Source organism: Sus scrofa, chromosome 1 (genome assembly GCF_054392235.1).
Source record: "Sus scrofa isolate SSC_HxYL_T2T_F1_AM1 chromosome 1, Sscrofa_HxYL_maternal_Yorkshire_Landrace_v2.0, whole genome shotgun sequence".
Lineage (NCBI taxonomy): Eukaryota > Metazoa > Chordata > Mammalia > Artiodactyla > Suidae > Sus > Sus scrofa.
The window spans coordinates 10122812-10138505 of record NC_139383.1 but is presented as its reverse complement, the minus strand read 5'-3'; the positions used below and the strand labels follow the sequence as shown (position 1 = coordinate 10138505).

Below are 15694 nucleotides of genomic sequence, written 5' to 3'. Positions count from 1 at the left end.
AAGTACATCTATTTTCTGATAGGAGTTAAAAAGATTTTTTTAAGCTAAATGAGTGCTCTGATATTTCAGGTATTTTTCAGTCTGTTAAACAACAGCAGTGTTTATAGCCCGGAAGTTATCTGTTAGGAACGAGGGCACAGACAGAAATGGAAGTGGGCTCCATAGCAACGTGAGCTGTGTAACGAGCTTGTTTGTGTGGTTGGTCATCAAGCCTGTTCTGGAGTTTAGACACTGCTTGACCCTTGACTGCTTTGCTGACTCCTTCAGCCTCACATTGTCTTTTTCTGTTACTGAAGGGAAACTTGACAAAATCTGAACAAACATAAGAGCTTCAGTGTACAGTGCATACAGTAAGCACTCAGTGTGTGTTTGTTGATTGTTTCTCACCTTTCAAGCATGCAGGGATAATTTCAGGAAGTTGTGGAGGTTTTTGTTTTTGTTTCTTTTTTTTTCGTAGACAAGCCCAAGACAGGATTTGTATTTCTTTTTAAAATAAGAAAGTGAACTTAAAAAACATGTAAATTGTTTAGAAATCTCAATTGGGAACTTAGCTTAAGGGACTGCAGATTGTGGAGCATTTGTAGAATTTGACCTTGTAAACTTTATTTATTACCTTCTAGCACATTATTTTTGACTGGACATGTTGACATAATAAAATTTTCTCAGGCAGTTGGTTCAGCCACACATCAGCTTAAGCATCTGAGTTCCTAGCTGTGGGGAATTTTCGGTCTGTCTCTTATGCATGAAAAACAGTATTTGCTTTTTCTGTGAAATCAGAAGCCAGCAGAATTTGCCGAGGTAATGACTAACATGTAGCTTTTGTGAACTCATGATTTTTACTATGCTCTTTGCCTTCCCATTTTGTAGAATTTACCTAGAAGGGCTCAAATTCATTGTGAAAAACAAGTAAAAATTAAGGAGCTTTCTGCCATTAAATATAAATTGTTATAGTTTTTTTTATATAATTCTTAGACAGCAATATTCAAAATAAATGTCATTTAGTTCTAAATTCACGGAAAACACAGAATCGGTTTAAGAAATGATACGTGACATTTGATGTGTGTCCTAGGCTTGTTAATTCTTTACTCACCACACATACACAGATTTTCATATTTAATATATATATATATAGTTTTATAATCTGCTACTCCTTAAGTCCCATCTCAATAATCCATTGTATGATTTCCTTGCTATTCAATATAGCTTATCTGCAATTAGATTAATTAATTGTAATGGCTCTGTAATATTTTATTGAAATAAAATATCGTTACTCCCCCTCTTTTAAACCAGTCTCTGTTGATGTACATTTAGACATTTAAGCTTTTTTCATATTTTTGAGTCAGGGTGCTGTCCTGGAGGCAGGGTGAACTCCTCGCCAGACATGTCTTTGTGCTCTTGTTTCATATTTTTCCTTAAGATAAATTCTCAAAAGTAGAATTCTGAATTGAACGGACATTGTTTGTATACATATTGTGACTTGCCTGAAATAGTTGAATTTACATACTCACCATGACTAGTTTATTATTATTTGCTGTGTAATATTTTAGAATTATGTAAATTGGAAATATGGAAACTCCCTGTTACTCCCCTAAGAATAGTTACTATTTAATTATCCACTAGGAAATTTACATCTAGGCAGGAATGGTTTAACATAGATATACTATAAAAAATGTGAGGTTAAATGTTTGAATGCCTTCTTCAGTATTAAGTGTACATACACATGTTCAAGATATAATTTATACACAATGAAATGCTCAGAACTTAAGTAGACAGTTCAGTGAGTTTTGACAAATGCATTCATGAAAGCACCACCCCATAATTCATCACTCACAGAAGTTTCCTCATGCCTCTTTCTAGCTAGTCCCTATATCCCACAACCACTGTTGTGATTTCTATCACTATAAATTCATTTTCCCTGTATTTAAACCTCATGTAAACAGGTCATACAGTGTGTTAAATTGTACACATTTAATACAGGAGAGAAGCGTAGATACCAAATCAAACTGTACTACTTAGAACAAAAGGATCTGAAGCTGAAAGGAAAATTATATGCTGGAGTAACAAGAGTGGGTCTTTCAGAAGACTGAAGTTGGAACCTTAACCTTACACTAAATACCAAAGTTAACTCAAACTACATCACAGACCTAAAAACATAAGAGCTAAAGCTATAAAACTCATAGAAGAAAACATAGCAGAAAGCTTCATGACGTTAAGTTTGGCAGTGATTTCGTGGATGTGAAATAGATGCAAGGCAACAAAAGAAAAGATGGATAAATTGGACTGTGTCAAACTTTAAAACTTTTGTGCATCAAGGGACTCTTATGAGAGAACAAAAAGGCAACCTGCAGAAGAGGAGAAAATATTTGAAATCAAGAATCATATAAGGCATTAATATCCAAAGTATATAAAGCATGCCTACAACAAAAACCAAACAACCCAATTAAAAAATGGGTCAAGACTTGAATACACTTTTCCAAGTAAGATAAACAAGTGGTTGATAAGCATGAGAAAGATGCTCAATATCACCAGTCATTAGGGAATTGAAAATCAAACTCATAACGAGTGACAACACTTCACACTCATTAGGATGGCTGTTACTAAAACAAACAGAAATTTTCAGGTATTTTCAAGTGTGTGGAGAAATTGTAACCTTTGTGGACCGCTGGCAGGGATTAAAAATGGTACTGCTGCTGTGAAAAGCCGTATGGCAGTTCCTCAAAAAATTAAACGTAGAACTACCGTATGATCCAGCAGTTCCACTTCTGGGTGTATTTCCAAAAGAAGTAAAATAACGACTTAAATAGGTTATTCGTATGCCCATTTTCAATGCAGTAATTTTTCATGAACATTAAAGGTGTCCACGGTGGCTATCTGGATGAACAAAATGTAGTATAGTCTTAAAATGGAGTATTTTTCAGTCTTAAAAAGGAATGAAATTCTGATACATGCCATAACATGGATAAACCTTTGCGGTATTAAGCTAAGTGAAATAAGCTAGACACAAAAGAACAAACATTGTATGGTTATATCTATATGAGGAAACTAGACTAGCCAAAGTCACAGAGACAGAAAGCAATGTAGTGGTTACCAGGTAGAAGTGGGAGTTATTGTTTAATGGAAATAGAATTCCACTATGGGATGGTGAGATTCTGGAGATGGGTAGTTGTGATGGTGGCACAACAATGTGAACCTCCTTAATGCCACTAAACTCTACATTTTATGATCAGAATTCCATGTATGACTATAGCAAAATCTGTCTTTCCCGTTTAGCTGCTGTGTTAGAATTAGATTATGTCCTCTTTCTGGCTCTTGTAAATAGTATTGGATTAAAGATTATTCCTGGGACATATGTGAGTGTTTGATGGGTCTGTGTTTGCAGCAGGAATTAACTGAGTCCTAGGGCAGTGCACCTTGAAACATAATGGGGAAACTGCTTTCTAAAACTTCTTAAAAAGAAAAAAGGAGAGAATAAAAACCTGATCATTTCTTCGTTTTTGACGAATGAGCCAAGAGTTCAGGGTAAAGTCAAATGTAAAGTAAGGCCTAGAATTCTGCACATTTAACGCCATAGGGAGATTTGAAAGTTAACAGACATGTCCTTTATCAGCGTGGTTACCTGAAATAAATACTGAAATGAATCATTTTTAGGAATACTTTCCCTCTCCAGTAACATTTGAAAGCATTCATATTTCTTTGAAAATTGAAATAGATTTTTTTTGTTCCTGTGTTCCTGTGTGCTCATGTTCCACTTGAAGATCTTCTTTATTTAGAAGAGAAGTAAAATTTTTTTTCTTATTGTAAAATAAGAAACAGAAAAGCCCTGATCTTGGGCATTTTCTGGAGGTTTCCACTTGGTTTAGTTCAGTGATAAACATCAGCATTTGCACGGTGCTAGTGACTTGGAGGGTTAGCAGGTAATAGCCGAGGCCACTCTGCTGCTGTCACCGTGAGGTGTGGTGTTTTCGGCTCTTGGATGAAGCTGACGTATGTGTATCAGAGACTTGGGTGGTACAGGTGATTTCAGTTTTATAATGAGTTCCTGCATTAGTTAAAATTTTATGTAATAATAAGAATTTAGTAGTCCATTGTACAACATTCATTTTTTTTTTTTTTTTTATTCCACGAACGTTTATTGAGTAGCAGGCCTCTTCTAGGAGGTGTACCTTGATTGTAGGAGTGTGCAGCTTAATGATGAGGACAAAGAGTAAACACACGAACACATAAAATAAGGGGTTAACTGACTAAATCTCATCCCCTCCCCTGTGGTAAAAATCATATCAGAAATGGCCTGAGAATTGTGGTGGCTGGGGCTGTGTTTCAGTTGGGCAGGTCAGAGAAGGGGGAGCATCTGAGCTGAAAGTGCTTTATGTGCTCAGTGCTTAGCACTTGGTTCCTGAAATTCTCATTCTTGGTTAAATTTCACTTGCACCCAACAGCTTGGTAATCTTATTTACCCTGAATGTGGTTGAGAACTACGAGATAAACAAAAAGACTCTCAGTAGCCAAAATTGATTTCACAAAACTTGAGGCAATAAAATAAAAGCTCAGTAGCCCTCATGGACAGTCCCTTGGGCCTTCATAACAGTGAGTGAGTGGGTTTCTCAGTCCTCAGCAGATTGTGTTAAAGGTATTTGTCAGAGTGACAATGGCTGAGTGCCTCGATGGCAGGCAGAGAGAGACCAGAGTTACTCTGGGGCTTGTGCAGGAGGCTTAGGGGCATTCCAGGTGTTAGGGCTCTACCCTTTGATTTAGGTTTTGTAACAGTGACTGTTCGGCTTAAGATGTCATAAAAGCATATAACAGATCTTTGAGAGCCGTACATCTAAATTTATCTTGATTAAATCAAAACATTATTGGTCCTTAAAAAATTAAGACTAGTTCCTGACAACTGGAGTATTATATTTAGAAATTGGTTTTTTTTAAAGGTACTGGCTAGGAAATAATATTTTAGAGATACTACTACAACTTTTGTTTAATAAGTAATAATAGAATAGTATAGAATTCCAGGTAGGATTATTATATTACAGGTTGTAATATTAATATGAATTAATAGAGGAGGTAGCCCCATTTTGCAGATGGGAGATGTAAGACAAATACATTATGTGATTAATCATGTTCATACAACTCGGGTATAGGAGGACTTGGACTTGGATTTCATTTATTTCTAATGCAGAGATTCTTTAGCTAGACTAGAATTTAGTAATCTCCATTCGGGCATGGCTTCTATGTAAGGACAGTAAACCAAATGCAGTTAATTGGCCCTAGGCCCAGGTCTTAGAACCTATGCCATAAGTTATCCCAGGCTCTTCAGAGAGTTAGGGGCCAGTTAGTTAGCACTGACTAATTAGACCATGTATCTAAAAGGATGGGTTGGTTTTTAATTTTGGGTAACAGTAATAAAATCTCCCAAGCAGATGCCTTTGATGGTTTCCCCTGTGATGCTTGCCGTGTTCTCCAGATTGTTGCTATGCATTCATTGAAGATTTGCTCACACTCACACCTACTCTACCTGCCTCCCTTCCACGCTTTTCAGAGTTGGAATAGATAGTGCAAGATTCTAGTAAATAAGTTCATGGCTGCTCTAGTGTTAGGAGACTCCTGCACTATTCCTCCTCTTGTTGTCTTGCTTAGAAAATAGAGCCCTCTTTCCCCAACACTTCCATATTGTGTGTAAGGGTTTCTGTAAACCAGAAAGTCAACATATTAAAGTGCAATTCATAGGGGAATTGCTGGCTGTGTTGACTGAGCTTTACAGTCATTTTAACACTGGCAAAGTGTTATCCTAACTGCTTCAAATCAAACTGCAAAGATGCTTGTGTGTGAAATATAGTATTAGATATCAAATCAAACATATGGGTGCTGAACGGAAGGATATGTGTTGTGGTAGTATATGGTATTCTAGCATGTGGAGTTGTATTTTATGGAAATTCTTTGGCTTGGCTTATGGCAGGGACATACATTCATTATGAGATATCAAGCTGTAAGATAAATAAAAGCAAAGAATTCAACTGTGCTGTTGAATGGTTTTCAATACAAACTTGTCTGTTCTACTAACTTAGGGTCTGTGTGATGTGAGCCATTTATAAACTCTTGTGGCCCAATGTTTTGTCATCATTGCCAACAGCTTGAAAATAATCTAGATTGGGGCACTAGGGATGTGAACTTTAGCTTTTTCTATTTTTCCCTTTTTCTTCATTGTATATGTTACAAATTGCTGTGCTGATTGGTCTTAGAGGCAAAGTGTTTAATATTTTCCTCTTTATTCCTGTTCCCCTCATTCAGTATTCTATAGTGACTTCTTTTTTTAAGTGTGTATCTGGAACTGATGACTGAATTCTTAAGCATGTGGGCTTAAGGGGCTCAAGTTCTTAGAGTTCTTAAATGGACCATATTGTGGTATTAACTGACTTCACCATTCTTTCCAGCAATGCCATTCCGGTAACTTGTTTTTCTTTCCCTCTCCTGTTCTCTCTCCCAGTTGGGGAAAAAAACAAAAAAAACAAAAAACAGTCAATAGATTTCTCATTTGAAAGAGCATCAAAAACTATCATATCATCAGAGGTGCATTTACTGCATGTAGAGGGACTTTTTTTTTTTTTTTTTTTTTAAAGCAGTAATTTCAAGAAATTTTAGCTTTGTGTAAATTAGAGAGGGAGAAGACTCATTTTAGGTCATTTTGTCTGTATCCCAGGTATTTGCAATACAGTACACCTTGCTTGACATCATTAACTGCTTTATCAACTTGGAAAATACTGTCCTTGAATAGCTATGAATGTCTTTCCTTCAAAAACTCATATTGATGGTTATATTGTTTGATATACATAGTATTGTTTTCTAAAAGGGTTTCTTTGATTGTAAAGCAATGTTGTTTCTTTTTAGTAAAAACAGTAAATGGAATTGCTAATGTAACTGGTGTTTGCTACAAATGTAATTGGGGCATTCTGACCTTAGTTGAAACAAACATGCCCCCAAACCACAAGTATCCTACAAAATATTAGTGAACTTGGGTTGGAGTTCATTTGCATATGAGTGTTGCATGAGAATGGATTAGCATAATGCTTCTTGGCTTTCTTAGCAGAGGCTATTTTTTAAAATATCAATATCAAGAGCCCCCCCCCCCATTTTTGTGAAATTATTTGATAAAATTTTATTTTTTAAAGCAAGGTTAAGTTTTTCCCTTCATTGATAGTATGTGAGAAGGCAGTTTGCCCGCTTATCTAATGGAGAGAATATTAAAAATATTGAATTCAATTGCTTAGCAAAGAACCCACTTCATGTCGCCGAATTGAAACCATATTTCATTTCAGTGAATTGCACATTTTGACTTTCTCACTTGCCCTGCTTGACTTCTTGACAGATGCCCCCTCAGTATGGACAGCAAGGTGTGAGTGGTTACTGCCAGCAGGGCCAGCAGCCTTACTACAACCAGCAGCCACAGCCTCCGCACCTTCCCCCGCAGGCGCAGTATCTGCCATCCCAGTCCCAGCAGAGGTACCAGCCACAGCAGGTGAGCACAGCTCCTGGTCCCCAGGCCCCTGTTCTGTGTTCAAAGGCCAAAACGGTTCTGAGACATCTTCCTGTTCCATTAAAAAAATTTATGTTTTCAGTGGGAAAATTTGTAGTTTTGAGAAAATGCAAAACTGTAACCTACACTGTTTGTTTATGAATGAATGTTTGAGATTGAAGAGTGGGAAGAATGATTCGTTTAATAGCTTCTTACATTACTGGTTAGTGACAGCAGAAAATGTCAGTCATTTCATGTTCTTTGTCGTTTGTGTTCTGAATATTTAAAGAAAGTGCTCTGTCAGTTTGTTGAGGCTTATTCAGGAAAATGGTTTTATTGATCATTTAATCTTGCTTGTTGGCACATACATGGTATCTTTATCTTAAGCTTTCTTTTGATTTGTTTTCATTTTAATGGTGAGTGCTACTATATCAAAACATTGTTGCCTTTGGCAGTGTTATTCTTCTTAAACTAGCTTATAAACAGATAATCACTTCAATTATAATATATTAAAATACTAAAGGGAATCATGTACTTTCAGTATGTGAAACAGTTTCTAGTTTAAATTAGCCTCATTAAATACTCTTTTAGGTTATTGGGTATTTCAGCTTACATGATTTGCAGAAAAATAATACATATGCATTTGGTATAGTGATTTAGTTTCATCTTGTTTTAGAGACTGTTATTGAGTAATATTAAAAGGAATCATGAGCGTAGGACCTATTCTCTACATTCAGATAAAACTTCCATAGCACTTCCACTCATAAGCATTACAATGTAACCTTGCATTTTATATTTTGCTCTCTTCTTTCTTTTTTTGTGAGGTGGGGCGGTGAAGAGCAGGGAAGACAGTGGCATTGACTATTTAGTTTTTTAAGTGCTTTTTACACAGCCTGGAGAGATTGTTAATGCTAAGTAAAATATATAAATATATGATGCTTAACTTTAATAAATTCAGCTGATTTCTTAAGTATTTTTGTATGTTCTTTGGAAGCTTTTCCCATATGACTTTTATTTAAGAGTTCCAAAGAGTTTATGTCTTTACACAAAACATGTTAAAACAATAGCTGACATTAGAAGAGCCTATAGAATCTTGTTTTTTGCATCTATGTTTTCAAAATTTTGGTATATATAGCAATTTATAGAGGTAGGGATGTACATTGTTTCAAAGTTACTTAGTCTGGTCTTTTATTAAGATGAGGGAAAATTAAATAACCTTTCAGTGCCATTTCTTTTAAGTGAGAGAGACTGGTATCTAGGTTTAATGAGATATAAGGTTATAGGCTTTTTCATGAGCTTTCAGAGCCTTATTGAACTTCTCTGTAGACAGAATGTTTTGTCATATCATCAAAGTTTAAGAAGGACTTCATAGAGAGATTACATTACTCATTTTACTTTAGTGTGATAAAATGAATCTCTGATTGTAAAACCAATTTGATTAAAGATTCTGAGTGCCTGTCATTTCCTTCAAGACCAAGTTCAAAATTTACTTCCTTTATGAAGTATTCGCTGATGACTTCTTCCACATGGCAATTAGTTATTTAATATCCTTCATATTTAAATATTTAAAGCATACTACTGGTAAAATCTTATTTTAATGAATACTATTTTAATGTGCTTAGTTTAGGACTATTTTATGCTTTGATTGATATTACCATTTTATTGACTTTAATACAATAACTTACATGTCAGGAAATATTGTATAAAAATGACTACTTGGTGTTCCTTGGTGACTCTGCAGGTTAGGGATCCAGCATTGTCACTGCTGTGAGTCAGGTTCAATCCCTGGCCTGGGAACTTCTGCATGCTGCAGGTGCAGTCCACCAAAAAAATAAAAACAAAAACAAAAAAAACCCAAACACCTCCTTGACATATGTATTGTCATTTGCCATATATTCTGAGAAAAAACCCATTTTTCTCGAAGTATATTAGAAGTTTTTTTTTTCATGTTTTCATACTCCCTAACTATAGAATGTCTAAATATTTTTTAAGTTTCAGCAAACTCATTTTGAGACAATGAAGTGGAAATCAGATAGATTTAATTTAGATGGCCTAATCAGAGGGTCTGATTTGACAGGAACAGTTTTGGTTTTCAGGGAGTTGTATGGTCAAATAAATTTGGAAAGTTTCTCTAGGAAAATAGATCCAGCATTTTACGTATAGTTAACACCTACAAAATCAGAATAGTCACTCCCCAAATCTATCCCAAAACAAAGTAAAAATAACCACTAGAATATTTTCAAAATCAGGTCAAATTTTTAAAAATTAGCTTTTTTGTTGTTGTTGTTTTGTTTTTTTAGGGCAGCACCCTTGGCACATGGAGGTTCCCAGGCTAGTGGTCCAATTGGAGCTGCAGCTGCCGGCCCACACCACAGCCACAGCAACTCTAGAGTCTAGCCACGTCTTCAACCTACACCGCAGCTCATGGCAATGCCGGATCGTTAACCTGCTGAGCAAGTCCAGGGACCTCAGAGGAGTTCCCAGTGAGCCATGATGGGAACTCCTCTTTAGTTTCTTTATACAAAGAAGCAAAATATACCAATTTTAATTGTTTACCCTATTTTTACACAAATGTTTGCACACTGTAATATACTATAAACATTCTCCTATTCTTGTCATTCCCCTTCCTCACCCACTGAAATTTATTTTCTGTAGATCTTTCCAAAGGAGTACATAAAGCAATCCTCCTTTCTTTTTTATAGCTTCATTTTGTTTTATGGACATATCATAATGTATTTAACCTAGTTATCTTTTGATGGGCATTTAGATTATTTTTAGTTATTTGCAATTGAAACAATACTGCTATGATGTTTTTCATATGTCATTTAATAAATGTTTGAGTATATCTGTAGGATAAATTCCTGGCTGTGTCATTGGATATATGCAGTTGTAATTTTGGCAAATATAGCTAGATTGTTCCTCTCAAGGTTTGTACCAATCTATACTCCCACCATTGATACCTACACTTGTGCCAATGGGCATGGTTTTAAGAAGCTTCTGGATTTTTTTTTTATTTTATTTTATTTTTATTTTATTTTATTTTATTTTATTTTATTTTATTTTATTTTATTTTATTTTATTTTATTTTATTTTATTTTATTTTATTTTATTTTATTTTTGTGTTTTTACTATTTCTTGGGCCGCTCCCACGGCATATGGAGGTTCTCAGGCTAGGGGTTGAATTGGAACTGTAGCCGCCGGTCTACGCCAGAGCCACAGCAACATGGGATCCGAGCCACATCTGCAACCTACACCACAGTTCATGGCAACGCCAGATCCTTAACCCCCTGAGCAAGGCCAGGGATCGAACCCGCAACCTCATGGTTCCTAGTCGGATTCGTTATCCACTGCGCCACGATGGGAACTCCGCTTCTGGATTTTTGCCAGTCTGATAATTAGTTTTAACTTGTATTTGTCTTGTTATAAATGATGTTTAACATCATACATTTAAAAGTGTTTACCTTACCTTATTTTTTGGACTGTAATTCATATCTTTTAATCTTGAATTTTTCTATTCAATTGTTGGCCTCTTAAACATTGATTCATAAAAACTGGGTATATTAGGGATGTGTATCATTGACCTCTGTCAATGATAAGAGTTAGTGACAACCCTTCTCCATCTTGTCGTTTGTCTTTTGACATTGATTATGGTACCATTTGGGGGGGGTGCAGAAGGGCTTTTTGAATTTTAAAAAATTTTTATTTGGTCAAAATTATCAGTCTTTACTTTTGTGATAGCTGGATTTTCTTTTTAGTGAGAGTATGAACCTTCCGTATTCTGAAGTTACAAAGGAACTCATGTTATTTTGTAGTATTTCCATAGATTCATCTCTGTATTTCACTTATCCCACACTATGGAGAGAGATTTAATCCAACTTAATTTTTTTTTTTTCTCCTAGATGGCCACTTGGTTAAGTCACTTTTCTTGTATAAGCTATTGTATTAGGTCTCGTGAGAGAAGCAAAATGTATGTATGTGTACGTATATACAGCCTTTTGGTCAGGATAAAGAGATTTATAAGGAATTGACTCAAACAGGTATGGAGGCTGGCAAGTCCAAAACTGAATGTGGGCTGGCAGGCTGAGACCCAGGAGAGCCGATCGTGGCAACAAAGCATGAAGGCAGGCTGCGGGAGAACAACCCCCTTGCTTGGTCTTTTTGTTCTGTTCAGGTCTTCAACTGAGTGGATGAGGCTCACCCACATTATGGAGGGTAGTCTACTGGAGGTCACCACTTTATTTAACTTTTGAATTGAAATATAGTTGATTTACAATGCTGTATGTATGTAAACACACACACTCTCTCTTTTAATATTCCTTTCCATTATTGTTTATCAGAGGACACTGAATACAGTTCTCTCTGCTATACAGTAGGATATTATTTATCCCCTTCATGTATAATAGTTCATATCTACTAACCCAGCCTCCCTCTCCAGCCTTCCCCCAACCCTTTCCCCTTGGCAACCATAAGTTTGTTCTCTGTCAGTGAATCTATTTCTGTTTCATAGATCAGTTTGTGGCATATTTTAGCTTCCACATATAAGTAATATCATATGGTATTTGTCTTTCTCTTTCTGACTTAATTCATTTAGTATGATAATCTCTAGTTCCGTCCATGTTGCTGTGAATGACATTATTGTGTTCTTTTTTATGGCTGAGTAGTATTCCATTGTATACATGTACTGTATCTTCTTTACCCATTCATCTGTCAATGGAGATTTAGGTTGCTTCTATGTTTTGGCTATTGGGAACAGTGCTGCTTTGAACATAGGGGTGCCTGTATCTTTTTGAATTCTAGTTTTGTCTGGATATATGCCCAGGAGTGGAATTGCTAGATCATATGGTAAGCCTATCCTTGGTTTTCTGAGAAGTCTGTGTACTGTTTTTCATAGTGGTTTTACCTTTTTTTATTCCCACCAATAGTGTAGAGGATTCCCTTTTCTCCACATCCTGTTATTTGTAGACTTTTTTTTTTTTGGTCTTTTTGCATTTTCTAGAGCTGCTCCTGTGGCATATGGAGATTCCCAGGCTATTGGTCTAATCAGAGCTGTAGCCACTGGCCTACGCCAGAGCCACAGCAACGCGGGATCCGAGCCATGCCTGTGACCTACCCCACAGCTCATGGCAATGCCGGATCGTTAACGCACTGAGCAAGGCCAGGGATCGAACCTGCAACTTCATGGTTCCTAGTTGGATTCGTTAACCACTGAGCCACGACGGGAACTCCATTTATAGACTTTTTAATGATGGCATTTCTGACTGGTACTTCATTGTCGTTTTGATTTGCATTTCTGTAATAATTAGTAATGTTGAGCATTTTTTCCATGTGTCTTTTCTTCTATTTAGGTCTTCTGCCTATTTTTTGGTTGGTTTGTTTGTTGGTTGTTTGTTTTTTGTTTGTTTGTTTTCTTTTTAGGGCTGCAATGGCAGCATATGGAGGTTCCCAGGCGAGGGGTCTAATTGGAGCTGCAGATGCTGGCCTACACCACAGCAATGCCAGATCTGCGCTGTGTCTGCGACCTACACCACAGCTCATGGCAACACCGGATCCTTAACCCACTGAGCAAGGCCAGGGATTGAACATGCAACCTCGTGGTTCCTAGTCAGATTTGTTTCCACTGTGCCACAACGGGAACTCCTCATTTGGAGTTTTTTTTTTACTGAACTATATGAGTGTTTCTATATTTTAGAAATTAAGCTCTTGTTGGTTGCATGCTTTGCAAATATTTTCTCCCATTCTCTAGGTCATCTTTTTGTTTTGTTTGTGGTTTCCTCTGCTGTACAAAAGCTTATAAGTTTGATTAGGTCGCAGTTGTTTTTATTTCTATTGCCTTAGGAGACGGAAGGTCACTGATTTAAGTGTTAATTTCATCTAAAAACACTTTCCAAGTTGACATATAAAATTAACTATAACAGTTATCTTTCCCTACTTTTATTGTTTGTTTAATTCCTTTAGGTACAGCATTTGAGGTTATTCTGGGATTTTTATTCTTTTCCATCAGTTTTTCTAGTAATATACCAGTACTCTACCATTTTTATTATTTTTTAGTATCTGGTAGGGTTGACATGCCTTCATTACTCATTACTTCATTACTCATTCTTTTCAGTGTTCTCTTGGAGATTTGCTTATTTTCCATACAAATTTTTCATTTCTTACCATGCTTTTTCTTATGAATTTTGTCTTTTTTATTTTTATTGGGATGAGATTAATGGGATCTTTTTATTTGTCATTGTACCTTGGTCATTTTCTATGAAACAGTGATATTTATATTAAGAGTAAAACAAAAAGCACCTCATTTGAACAATTAGCAACACACTTGTAACAAAGCAAGTTGGATTTGTTCTGGGTTGCTGCGGGCCAGCGAGAGCATACTCCTGAGCAGCCTCATGGAAGATGTGGAGTTGGGAGGTTTAGAGGGTTGGGGTATGTACTGGATGGTTCTAAAAAGGAGGGGGAGTGAGGGCCAGTCAACACTGGCTGCTTCCAGGAAGCCTGGGGCATTTGATGATTAGCTGGGTGCATTTGGCCCATGAGGCAGGATTGAAGTACAGCCGGGCTTTGTCATTGGTAAAGAAGCACCAGCCACTTAGAGAATGACAGTGTTAGTGAGAAGAGGAAGATGTTTAGTCACTTTTGTTGTCAAAAAGTGGCCTCGTCCAAACCTGCTTTCAGCACTGCTTACTGCTGCTCCAGTCCACTGGTTCTTAGGGCCAATTTTCCTTTTCTTCTCACAGTCCCACCACACCACCCTTCCTCTTCCTGAATGACTTCTCTCTCCATTTCTTTCCATTTGTTTAGGTAGCTTTTGATTTCTTCTATAACATTCTTCAAAAAGAATTGTATTTTTTGGAGTTCCCGTCGTGGCGCAGTGGTTAACGAATCCGACTAGGAACCATGAGGTTGCGGGTTCGGTCCCTGCCCTTGCTCAGTGGGTTAAGGATCCGGCGTTGCCGTGAGCTGTGGTGTAGGTTGCAGACGCGGCTCGGATCCCGCGTTGCTGTGGCTCTGGCGTAGGCTGGTGGCTACAGCTCCAATTCAACCCCTAGCCTGGGAACCTCCATATGCCGCGGGAGCGGCCCAAGAAATAACAACAACAACAACAACAACAACAAAAAGTATTTTTTAAAGAAGCATTCCTATATACTTTATATTTTTGTTGCTATTATATACCTTAGTCTTATTTTTTATTTTTTTATTACAGTATATTTTTCTCATTGTTTCAGGTATGTACAAAAATATACTAGATATATTAAATTTTTTATCCAGTCAATCTTTAATTTCTTATTATTTCTCTTAGCTCTAATGACTTACCAGTTCTCTTAAAATTTTCTCAGATTAAAAAAAAACACTCCCTTCTTTTTTGTCCTCCTGGAAACCAGCTTCTTCAGTGCATTATTTGCAAGGACCATCTGTTTTTGTATTATCTCTAATTTGAAAGAAGGCTTTCAGCATTTCATCATTAAATATAATGTTTACTCGTTTTTTTCTTTGTAGCTGCCCACATTAGACAAGGAAGTTCCCTTCTTTTTCCAATTTGCTACAAATATGTCATGAATGGATGCTGTATCTTTTTTTATGTCTGTTGGGATGATCACTTTGTTTTTCACTTACAATCTGTTATTGGGATATATTACTTTTTGTTTTTAAAGTGTTAAACCAAACATGCATTCTAGAATAAACCCAGCTTCATGGTATGTTATCTTTTTGTACTTCACTGAATTCAGTTTGCTGACATTTATTTAGGTTTCTTGAGTCATTGTTCATGAAAGGAATTGGACTGTAACTATCCTTGTGAGATTTTGGTATCTGTATGGTGAAGTTTTGTAAAATGAGTTGGAGTCTAATCCCCTTTTAAACTTATTGGGGGACTGTGTATTAGAAGTTTGGAATTAACTGCTTTTGGAATTGTTTGGTAGAAGTGTCTATAAAACCATAAAAGATTGTGTAGGCCTTGATTTTTAGCTTTTGTCTCATTTCTGATTTTTGACTTTTGATTTTATTTCTTTTCTGAATATAGGCATATTCAGGATATCAAATTCTTCGAGTCAGCTTTCTGCTTATGTATGTTCCTGTATATTTATACATTTCATCAACTTTTTCAAGTTTATTAACAAAGTTCATGATCGCCTCATCTCTTTAATTTTTATAACATGCAGAGTTAAGGAATTTTTTTTTTTTAATTTATTTATT

At 36.3% G+C, this 15694-nt stretch overlaps 1 protein-coding gene across 29 annotated transcripts in view; it reads left to right on the top strand.

Moving 5' to 3' along the window:
- Positions 1-15694, top strand: part of ARID1B (AT-rich interaction domain 1B) — a 434918-nt gene that overhangs the window by 120181 nt on the left and 299043 nt on the right. For all 29 annotated transcript variants that reach the window (XR_014844179.1, XM_085022933.1, XM_085022923.1 and 26 more), the window contains one exon: positions 7358-7507. Coding sequence is in view for 28 of the 29 variants with exons in the window: in XM_085022933.1 (XP_084879059.1) it covers positions 7358-7507 (150 nt within the window). In the remaining variant the exon portion in view is untranslated. The remainder of the gene's footprint in view (positions 1-7357; positions 7508-15694) is intronic.